Raw genomic sequence first — 12,295 nt, 5'->3', positions numbered from 1 at the left:
TATTTTTGTTATTAGAAGTAAATGACCATCTGCTTTAATATCTATCATAGCAATAACCACATGACCCTATTCTGTGTGTCCAGTCATGCCACAATACTCTCTTTTACTTACAGGCTAAGACAGCTTCCTAGCAACCAGTCAGCAAAGTGTAACAAATCATTGCTATGACTAGTCTGCCCAAAACTAGAATTATTAAAAAGATAATTTGCCTTGGAACCTAAAATTGAAAATTTTAAAGTGAACTGCAACTATAAACTAGCTGCATTTTTGCATTTTAGTCTCACAAATGCTAAAGCATGAAATCACTTGACAAACAAACCATTGAATAAGCAATAACTACCCTTCCAAAAAGTCTCTTAGGAAAAAGAGAAACTTCATAACCTCCTTAAGAAGCATCTTTTATTTGTAAACTTGATTTTCATAAGAATGATACATCCCAGATAACAATTGTAATAATATTCTCAAATAAGGACATTCATTGGATTGTATTTAGGAAATACACTTCTTTCACCTTTAACATCTTCTCTTCATTACTTTGTCCAGATGATCCTTGCCTATCACATTCCAGGCTTATGCAAAAATAAAGAAATATTCCCAGGTAATGCAGAAATCAGGTAACACCCCTGTAATTTCTTTTACAGGATGCTCAAACTCCTGATTTTCAGTCTTCCATAACATTAAGACCTCTCAAAGTATATAGAATAGATGGAGTGGTGGTGGTTTGTGGAAGCAAGAAGTCAGCATTTGCTTACTGTTTTCATCTAAATGCTTCCAAAATCACACCTTGTTAAAACTGGTAATTCTCATTCAAACAAAGATATGAAAAGTTTTCTAGTATATTTATTAATATAGCCTGTTCCAGTTATGGCTTCATTTTTTACATTTCTGATACAATGAAAACATTCACATAGCACACAAAGACAAAACAGAGCACAAATAAAACTGTTAATACAGGGCTGTAACTCCAAGACTGGAAGTTCTGGTCCTTTAGCTTTCTTAAATTCTAGGCATTTACCATTTTCACTGATGCATATATGACTGCTCAGAAGTACATTCTCATGGTAGCTGAACACTAAAACCCTTTTGTTTAGAAAAAATGACTGAAGAGATTAACATTCCAAAATTACTGCAGGAAGCATAACTAGATGTCCTTTGTTACAGCAGTTTTAACCTGAAGATATAATGCTTATGAGGGCAAATTATTAACGCAATTAGTATGTAAAATTAATTATCCTTTGATTAGTCTGCAAAATATGTTTTTTCTTTAATATCTTCAAAAAAGACTTTTCTGCAGTTTATATAGCACAAGACATCACAAAACAGAATTACAATACAAAAAAGAAGTGCATTTTTGATTTTACATTGCTGTAAGGAAGCTGCTGAGTACTGATTTTGAAGTCTTAAAAAGCTAACCTCATAGCAAGGAGCTTTTCAATACGCAAGTTGAAACCTTGGTCTCATCAATCTGAGTTGTGACTACAACAGAGTGAAGGTTTCACCATATGGTAGATTAAAACAAAGAAACAAACAAAAAACCCCAATCTATACCTGACAGAAGGAACCACTTTCTTCCCAAACCTTCTATTTCTGTGAAAGGCATGGTACCTGCTAACTCGCATGGAAAAATAAAAGAAGCAAACCCACACATTAGGATCTAGGATCTTAGGGTAATGCAAACTGTTTATACACATCATAAGACGTAGACTTTACAAACTTGGTCAGTGATATGAGCTACAAACCTAACACACTGACGAAGAGGTACTACAATAGTAGGCCAATGCTTTGGTATAATAAGCCATCATAAGTATCAGAAGTTAAGTTCCAGAAGAAAACCAGGGAAGCCAAATGCAATATAGCACTGCCAGCAGAAGACAGCTATACAATAGAGGTACAAAACTTCTAGAAACAGGTTTTGTACTGATACTGTAACAGGGATGAAAACCAGAGTATACATTTTACTAGGATTTCAGCTGCATGAAGCTGGAAGAGACAAACCAACTTTGGGAAATGCATACAGCAGGACAGAGAGTGGAATGAACAAGAAGGTGGTAACATTCTTTAAATATTCAGGAAAAAAACATTTATAAATAGGAAATAACTCCCACATAAGAAAACCATCACAGCTAACAGAGTCCAATATAGAAAATCCATGCTCCTGTGACACAATACTGCACTGTGACTTCAGAAGGAATGAAGACACCACAGGAAATCTGCTATGATTATAAACTATGAACAATGGATTCCGAGTGTGTACAAATCTTAATAAAGATAGTTAAAGGGACAGGTAACAGAAATGCTGATGATCCTTTCTGGGACATTAGCCCACCCCAAAGTCAGGGTTGCCAATACATTTCTTTGGGAAGAGCTTTTAAGTGATGTGGAGGGACAATTCATACAGAATCACTTCAGGACCAGCAAGTAACTCCAGGATCATCTCCAACAAACTCGCCAGTATTGATGCTTCTAATGAAGACAGATTTGTACCTGCTGGTTCAAATTGCAATGGTTACAGAAATTTGGCAGGCTGCTGATACACACACTTGATGGCAAATGATATATTGTGGCACGGTATCTGGAAGCAGTTGCTCTGAAGTCTCTGTTGACTCACAGAACAGTAGCAGAATTAATGAAGTTCTGGGCTGCCCAAAGATACTTACAAACCCACTAACTATATTTAATTGCATCAGATGAAAGTGCTGTGTGTCACTCTAAAGATCAAACCCTAGAATTTAAGATCTTCAAACAAATAGGCTCGTGGGTTGTTTTAATCAGATACTCAAGAATGTAATAAACCATTTCATAAAAGTAGATCAAAGATATTGGGTCAGTTGTTACATACTATTTTTGGGACTGACTACTGATGACAGCCAATCAAGAACACAGCCACCATAAAGTGATTTACTCAATTTAACTGTACACATTTTTGAGAATTCAAGAGCCAAAAAAGGACGCAATGTTTTTTGTGTTAATGAGACCTTTCTGGGTAAGACTTCCTGTTAAAAAAAGGACTGTAATTTTTTAAAACTTATAAATTTATATCTTTTATATATATCTTATATAAATCTTATAAAATCAGGTCAGAGAATAAATGGATGAAGTGTTAAACCAGGGAATAATAAAAACATTACAAAGCCAACAGAGAAACCAAATAGTAATAGTCAAGAACAGGAAGAGTTACCTATTTTAGTAAGTTTACATGCCCATAACTGTGTGTGATCTTTTTTCTGTGTGGTAGTGACTTCTTAGAAAGGTTTGGTAGCCACCTTGACCACACCAAAAATAGAAGAGTGGCAAGTCCCAAAGTAAGCATCTTGTGAGTAAACAATTTTCTCCAGTGTCTCTGACTCAGAATAACGTGGGTTACCTTGGGCAGCTGCCACATTCCAATGGATGATGGATTGCATCCCTCAGCTTTATAGGTAAGAAGTGGGAGGTGGTCATATATACACCACTGAAGATCACAAACATAGCTAACTGAGAAAATGAGTTCAGTCATCTCATGAAGTTCTAGAAGGTGCTCTGTATTTGCACAGGAAGTGGAGTACCTACCTGCCTACCAAATGGATCACTTAAAGCTTATGGTCTATTGATAAGAAAGCAATTCTGACTTAAGAGAAAGAGTATGGTCTGTTATGATAGCTGAATATGATGAAAACTATTATTAATCTGCTGAGATAATTAATCTTATACCTTTCCTTTTCACAGTAGAACGCCACACTGGGATTCAAATTTAAAGTATTTAAACTTAAAATTATTCCTTAGGCTTGACAAGGATGCCCCTTCCACTAAACCTATCTACTAGCTAAGTTGGTAATGGCAGAAGCTTTTACAAGCTTGAGAAAATCCACAAAATGAGTAAAAGCTTACTGGGCATCTTCTCTATCTTTGAGGGAGTATATAACATGCAGTTAAGAAGTGGCAGGCTGACAGACTCTAGATCTAAGGAGGAATGACTTCACAACACAGGGGTAGCAAACTGCGATCAAGTAGTCTGACAGAGTAAAAGAGCTGGTGAACTCCTTTCTTTTCTTCAGAGGCGCAAGTCGGCACAGTTACTCAGTAAAAAAATAAGACTAGTAAAGACATATGTTACAACAAATTACAGAGTCTCCAAAACTATCTTTAAGCTGTCTGTTTTACAATAATTTCTGAATTTCTCCATCAATCTTTTCAACATAATATTTCACGTACAGTATAAAGCCAAATCAACCTTGTATCAGGCATGCAATTCTGTCATTTCAATTTTATATTTCAGTGGCTGAAGACTGTGTACCTCTGAGCCACATTTAGGACATGTAAAATACATATCAAATAAATAGTTACTTTTAATACAGTAGTAACAAAAAACATGTGAACAGCCTATGGTATGAGGCATAGTAGGCCATTCCCCACATAGTGAACATTCCTTGCAGTGAGCTGCTAATGTGTTTTCACTATTGGAAACACCTGCAATAGGCAAACAGCATGAAGAAATTTTAAGTTTTAGTTTCTGTACGTTAATAAGTGGTAGCACATAGATCAAAAATTCAGCAAAGCCATGCCATAAAAGTTCCCTGTTCATGTATTCAAATCCTACCTGACGAATACTTTGTGGCTTGCAAAAAACTGACCTAATTCCTAGAATGCGTTCTGTAAGCGTTGCAAATGTTCCTTTCTGAAGAAAAATCAGAAAATTTAGAAGTCCACAAAGTTTAAGAAGTCCAGCTCCAAAGTTAATGTAACTCTTTATTTTGCAGAATGATTGCAGTTGTCGATTGCTAAATAAATCATAACATCTTTCTTCCAACCATCTTCCGCCAACAGTGAAAATAAGATACCATAACTTCTGGTGTTTGCTCAGAGGCTGGTATTTCTCTGTCTGAGATAAGTTATTCTTGTACTGAATATTCAGAATAGCCTGTCCCACAGTGGCATTCTTAGAGTAGATAGTGAATCTCCATAATATAAGCCATAAAAATGCTTTAAGTTCTGGTTCAAAATGAGCCAACACTCCTGGTTTAAATCCATGAAAACAGCTGCTAAACTGGGACCACACTAGTTGTTCCAGAGCTTTGTTTAGTTCAAGAGCATCAAGTTGACTTATTCTTAGCACAGGATTCACACTCTTTTCACTTCCGGTGCTGGAGGCCATTTCTTCACAAAACCCCCACTTTCTAGGAATAAACAAATAAACACAAACAGATTTTAGCATAATGAAACATTTCCTATTTTTATTCTTACTAAAGATAACAAAGTTCTAATATACCAGTAGTAAACAAGAAATAACAAAAAAGCTTCTTCAGAATGCTGTATTAATATGCTCAAGTCCTTTCAGGAAGCTTTACATTAACAGTGTAAAATTGCATCTCAAAAGAAGTTATATTGGACTATTTCTCACAAATGGTAATATTTGTATTTTATTCTAGAGAAATGTTTGACACCTTCCAGATATTTAGAAAACTCAACAGATTTAATATTTTGCTGAATAAATAAATAAATAAATGCATGCTGGGTATAACTGTAATGTTCAATTGCACCTTAACATAGAAGATCAAACTATCTTGTAAAACTATATAGTGTTTTATGGAGAAACAGGGAAAATTAACATACTGACTAAGATCTAGGAGAGAACAGTGGGGTGGATAGAAAATATTGCCATATGAATACCTCAGTAGCTGCAGCTGAAAGTAAAATCTCTGAAATACTAACAAAGTTAAGATTACGCACAAAAATATATGGATGAAAATTAAGGTGGGAATGATAAACTTGCTAAATAAAGGCAGTGATTTGTTTAGAGAAGAATCACTACATGAGATTCAAGAAATATTCAGTATTCAGACATAAATTATCATACAGTACATCACTGAAGCCTGCACATATTTCTAGAGTTTTTTGACAGGTGTGGGATTGTGTTACTTGTCGTGTAACAAATTTCCTGGCAAGATGATTAATGTATTCTAGCCACTTCAACAAATGTATACTCTTGTTGTTCAAGCATTACAGAGAAAGATATTTTTTTGTTTAAATTGCTTAGTTTAAATGTTATTGTATATGGAATTCTGTGACTAAAAAAAATATGCAATAAATCACAAGAGCAAAATACAGATGATGCCTCAGTAATGCAAAATTGTGGGGTAACTGATTTTTGGTTCCTTTCATTCACATAAAAAAACCCCAAAGTGATATAGGAGAAGTGGTATATTTCAGGTAATATGCAACATATTTAACTTTCTAAACCAGATTCTTTGCATAACTGACAAGCAAGGGTCAACAGCCTTCTAGAGAAAGTACAGAAGAAAGTGCTTCAAATCCTTAAGGAAGACCTGCTATAACACAAGACTGCTTTGAATAAAAGATGCTGTACAGGATCCTGTATAGGAATGGTTGCTAACGATGCTAAGAATACCAAAGGAAAAAAAAAAAAAAAAAAGAAAAAAGAGAAATCCTTCAAACCAGTAACTGTTTGCTGACACAGAGTGCACCACAAGTTTTAAAACCCAGTATAAAACATTATTTGCATCATTCCTATTGCTTTCTACACCTATAATTGGTCACGTCTGTAAGGAAAATAATCATGCAAAGCCAACAGGAAATAGAATTTTGTCCTTAATGTAACCTGTACAATAGTAGTTTCCAATTAACTAAGACTGGCTACATGGGGAAGTCATACAGTAGCTCCACTCAGTTTCTTTAAACTTCTTGTTAGCAAGCAAAACATCGATGAAGGTAGTATATGGCCATCTCCTGTGGGCAAACAGCTATGGAGTTCATTTCATTAACCTGCACTGGCCTGACAAACCAGTATACAAGGGTATACAAGCCAGTATATCCAGGTCTGTCCCTCTCACACTTCTGCCTTTTTTGTAGCATGTACCAAAGCAGAGGAAGTGAGGTTATCCAGTATCTTCCCAATAACCTACCTCCTCCACTTTGTGATCAAAGGGTTAGTTCAAGCCATACTGGATCTTGACTTCAAAAACTCCGGCTCCAATGAATATCTGCCCTCCTAACCCTCATCTTCTCATCCCACTCCCATTTTAGGAACCACAGCCTCTGATAAGTGTCTGCTCTGGAACCTGCCACTCTGGTTTAGTGCTACTCACTCGTAACCCCTAAAAGTCTAGGGCCTTCACTTCTGGTAACACCTCAGTCCCTTCTACTCATTTCACTCTGTTCTACTCATTTCAGTTAGCCTCCTGCTAGTGTTCTATACAACTCCCAAGACACAAAACTCCCTTTTAAAATGTTAAACTTGTTTGAAAGAGACATCAAACAGCTTTCTTGATCCATCTACCAAGACTATTTTCCAACATCTGTTCAACCATCTTTTCCAGCTGTCTTCCACTGTCCCAGGAGCTATGAGAAACTGCTGTTGTAGATGTCTCATAAATAAGGTATGCTAAATCTGTGCAGATTTCCACCCCCCAGTACAGCCAAACAATCTAAAAAAAACCTCAGCAAGTCACAAATAGGTCATCAGGAACCTTCTTAAGTTCAAGGAAAAGGTAAAACACACAGGATTATGATGGATCATGAAATACGCAAGAAAACCCATGGATCACTGTAGGCTGGGAGCTGACTGCATAGCTGCTTTGCAAAAAAGGACTTGGGAATTCTGGTAATCAGCAAGCCGAACACAAGTCACAAGTGCATCCTTGTATCAATAATACTGGAGTGCATTAGCATGTGTATAGCTAGCAGACTAGAAGGATGTGCTTATTCCCCTCTATTTGGCATTGGTAAGTCTATACCTGTGATACTAAGTCCAGTTTTGCTTCTTTATCAATATTACAAAAAAGGTCTACAAACTGAAAAAGAGTCCATCCACTAACATCATCGGGGAGCCCCAACACCTGATATATAAGGAGAGCTTGAAGGAACTCATATTGTTCAACTCAAAGATATGGCAGCAAAGCAGTGATCTAATAGTAATCTTCTACTACCTAAAGGTTGCAGAGAAGATTAAGTCAAACATTTTTGTGAAATGCAGTGAAAGAAAGAGGGACAACTGGTTTTAAGTTGCTACATGAGAAATTCTAATTGGAGATAAGGAGACTGGAACAGTTTGTCTACCGGGACTGCAAAATCTCCAGCTCTGGAAATTCTTAAAACTTGACCAATGTCCTAAGTTACCTGTTCTAACATTGAATTTACCCTCAGTTTTCACAGCAGGATGGCCTAGATGTCATAAAGCTCTTCCCTGAAATTTGGAGCTTGATCTTCTCAAGAATTGGTGCATCTCTTGTAGAAACTAATTGATTTGTGACAATACATTATTTTTTTTTCGTGTCCATGATCCTTTATAGAATTTTATTTAAAGGAAATAACTTCCGTGAACCTGTGAGAATGTGTTAGAACTTTGTATACAGAAAATGGGAACTGCTTTTGAACCAAGTCCAAGCACTGTTTGTTAAACTACTGAAATTCTGTAAAATCAAACAAGTCCCCTTTTTAAAAGAATTAGAATCAACACCATATATACTCTTTAACTGTGACATTTAATGTCTCTTTCTGAATTATCAACTAGCAGATTGATTCTACTTTGAAGTCACTTTTATACAAACTATATGGAAGAGTATCAGGCAAAAACTAACAAAGATGTTATGCTTATAACATTCCTATGTAAGGAAAGCTTCCTTTTTGAAGAACAATTAGGTAAGCATTCTCAATTTAAGCAATAAAACTGGGCATTGTTCTGAAGTTCTTTGTTGCCAAAACCACTGAAAGTTTGCCATAGGCTATGGCTGTTAACGGGTCCCTACAAGTTATTTACTTAAAAGCTTATATCCATATAACTTTGACTTCAATGTGTAAGCACATTTCAGTGTGCTTACTGCTACATACAGGCCGAAGCATTCTGCCACACACTCTGCTTACTTCCAAACTGGTTTAAGGTTTTACTGCACATACAGGGTAGATACTTCCCACATTAAAAGGGAAAGCAGAGATCTGTATTTTCGTATGAAGGATGTCTGCAAACGTCCTAATGATGTGGGTAACAAACTGAGTGAAGATGCCTAAATTCTAGTCTCTCTCTACTTCGCTATAGTAGGAATTTTTCATTATATTCTTTATCTATGCTGTTCATTTTTTCAAGTGATAATAAACAAATGATAATAAATTTTTACCTTTAAAAAATACTTCCTCTATACAGAATCCTTTCAGAAATCTGTTAGATTTTTCAGTTCATACTGTTTTCAAAAATAGCGGTCCTAGAGCAGTAATAAATGAAAACTATCCTGGTTTAAAACCAGATAATGCCTCTAAGTGTCAGACATTTAACTTGTACTTTTTAGTGTTATTTTTGTACTCCATATTCTGCTGAGCTATACAGACTATAAAGAGAATGCTGGTTTTCCATCATATTTCTGTATTAAAATCTGTTTGTCATGTCCTTAATGTTTTACTTCCTTATGTTGTCTACTCTATTTTTAAAAAAAAAGTTAAAGGAAATGTACACTCAGTAATGAAAGAGACAAATATCAATGCTCAGTTTAGGATGCCATCAGGCTTAGCTTATATGATCAGAACAGAACAGTCAAAAATCAGGTGAAGATACATAATAAGGTCTATGTGTGATTAACTTGTTACATAAATACACTTTAAAACAAAACACCAGAGACTACCACTTGAAAGGTTCTACCTTGATTTTACACCATCACAGATATCACATAGAAAAAAAATAAAAATTTGTCTCCCAGAAAAAAACCCTCACATAGCTTCTTTTTAAAATAACCTATAGTTTTGGGTTTTTTTTGGTTTTGTTTTTTTTTTTTCTTAAACAATTGAACAACCCCACTTGTATAGTACACTGTGCAACAAAACCAACAATAAAATAATTATTGTATATCACCAGGGAAAGAGGAATTTCTTCTGGTACATGTTAGTGCTGTTATTGAGCATCATACAAATTATGAATGAATATATTTTATTTGGAAACATGTTATTGACAGAAATATATCAATAGTAATATGAGTATTGTCAACAGACTGTCAATATTAATGTAATTATGATTAAGGGGATAACATGGATTTTAGCTATAATACCAAGTAACATCTCCTGCAGAGCTGCTATCAATATAAGCATTATTATTGACCTGTACTGGGACTATCAGTATGAGATGTATTACCATCAGGCATATTTGTCAATGCATTCTACCCACAAAAATTCTACATTTAAATTTACAGGTCTGTAAACTTTGCCTGAAGAAATACATAAATCCAAATAACCTCTAGGGTACCATTTTTTCCACAGGGCAATTCCACTGTGGATGAGTAATCAAGGGGTTTCTACTGTCTCTGTGCTACTGCAATTGCATTTCCTGCTTTTCTAGCCTAATCATTAGAAGACAGACATATATCATATGCGGAAGCTTGAAAATATTTTGAAGTATGATAAGTCAAAACACTTTTGGGAAGCCAAATAAAAATATATTTTAAGTAGAAAATGAACTTGGCTCCTTACTGCTCTAAGTTAAAATTGTATTTAGGATGCAGGAATTAGCACACCCATGCACTTCATGAAGTTCATGATTTAACTCTTTTAGATAATCTCTTCTGTGCTGTCAAAACACGTAGTCTGAGACTGTACTTACGCAGAGATGGAATGGACAGGAGACTATGCAATCCTAACTCAGTATGAATTCAGACTCAAGAATACGTTGGCAGATGTTTAACTACCAAGAAAGCTGATTCCACACTTTGTCTAGGTAGTCTGCTCCAGTGTTTTATCACCCTAATAATTATAAAGGACCTTTTTCTCATATTCAGTCTAAAGCAACCCTACTACAAAGTAAGATGGTTTTCCTTCCACAGAATACAGTAACTTCAATGGAGAAGAATTTTCAGTTTGTCTGCATCTTCTTGAGAGGAAAAAGCAGTCAGGCATGTGAGGGGACCAACTACATGATTTGCCGAATTAGATAACATCCTCTTTCCTACAACATACCTGGTATGATCCTCCAGAAACATACACCTTTACTTTTTTCAGCAGCATAAGTATTTACCTCAAGGTCCACTACATCTTCAAATCTTTTTCTGCCATTTTTCTGTCTGAATTATTATTTCCTGGTTTGTACTAAGGCATTTGATCTCTTCCTCTTAAATGCAGTGCTTTATGCTAGCCTATATTGCTTTTAATCTTGTTGATTTCAGAGATTCTCTTCAAATTCATCAGGAGTTACTCTGGATTCAGATCTTATGTTCAAAACAAATTATAAAAACCCCAAAACTTTCAACCCCTCTCCAGTAAGTGTGTGTTCTCTTCGATCATCCAATTCATTAATGCCTTTTCATCTTGACAGGGTACTATAGATAATTATTCTGTAAAGGCAATTTTTCAACTTGATGCTGATAATATTAGCGTCTAATGGAGATAGTATTGATACCATGTTTCTCTAGCTTGCTTATGTAGGGAAAAAGACTTTATTAAAATTAAGCTGTATTGGGCTTGAAGTTTTCTTCTTACTTACTAAGCTTGTCATCCTTTCTGAGGAGAAACAGACTGAGGTTTCATATGAACACGTCATGTCAAACCATACTGGCTGTTCTACAATCTCTCTTCTACACATTTTTAGATACAAGTTAATTGCTAAAATATTTACTCCCAAATCTTTATTCGGAATTGAAACCGACAGCTTCATTAATTCTCTTAACAGGAGAGTACAGAGACACAAAACACACACACAAACCCATTTTGCTGGCCATTTTCATCCTCTAGGACATTAAATAAATAAATAAATTAAAAAATCAGTAGTACTTAATTCCTCAATCATTCTAGGATGAATTTTATTAGGATTTGCCACTTGAGCACATCTATATTAAGATTCCTTAGGCTATTATTTCTGTGAATTGGTTCCACTCTTATTTCCTAAGATTAATTTTATGAAAGTAGCTGGTCACAATATATCTCTTTATAAAAGAACCAGTCTCTGAAAATCTGTTACTTGTTCTCCTTTCTTATTTAATAACAGATCTAGGTAATGGACCTATCCCTCTGTGCCTCCTCTTAGATTTTTGGATCTTTTCTTGTGCTTTGTAAATTGAAACTTGTTTTACTCTTTAGATTCACCGATGTTATTCTAACATTCCTATACTATTCCTTTACATTCATCGCTAATCACGCTGCATTATTTTTGCCTGGACAATTCTTTTGATTTCCAGGCCACTGAAGAATTCCTGACATATCAAGTCTCTTTAACATTCATTATAATTATTATAAACTATCTCAACATAAAGAAACAACAGGACATACATGAAACATAACCATTTTTTAGCCTTTTCAGACTAGATTCTGCCAAGTCGCAGCATGCAGATCT

The 12,295-nt window shown here is 35.2% G+C and overlaps 1 protein-coding gene across 8 annotated transcripts in view; it reads right to left on the bottom strand.

Moving 5' to 3' along the window:
- Positions 1-12,295, bottom strand: part of PEX2 (peroxisomal biogenesis factor 2) — a 93,357-nt gene that overhangs the window by 22,299 nt on the left and 58,763 nt on the right. For 2 of the 8 annotated variants that reach the window (XM_080381349.1, XM_080381350.1), the window contains exon 2: positions 382-5,153. The exons of the other annotated variants lie outside the window; for them this stretch is intronic. In XM_080381349.1, coding sequence (XP_080237475.1) covers positions 4,217-5,131 — 915 coding nt within the window. In that variant the 5' untranslated portion in view covers positions 5,132-5,153 and the 3' untranslated portion in view covers positions 382-4,216. Of the gene's footprint in view, positions 1-381; positions 5,154-12,295 lie in introns of those variants that run through there. 8 annotated transcript variants of the gene reach the window in all.

Source organism: Falco punctatus (genome assembly GCF_963210335.1).
Source record: "Falco punctatus genome assembly, chromosome: 3".
Classification (NCBI taxonomy): Eukaryota; Metazoa; Chordata; class Aves; order Falconiformes; family Falconidae; genus Falco; species Falco punctatus.
This window is presented reverse-complemented; position numbering and strand designations above follow the sequence as displayed.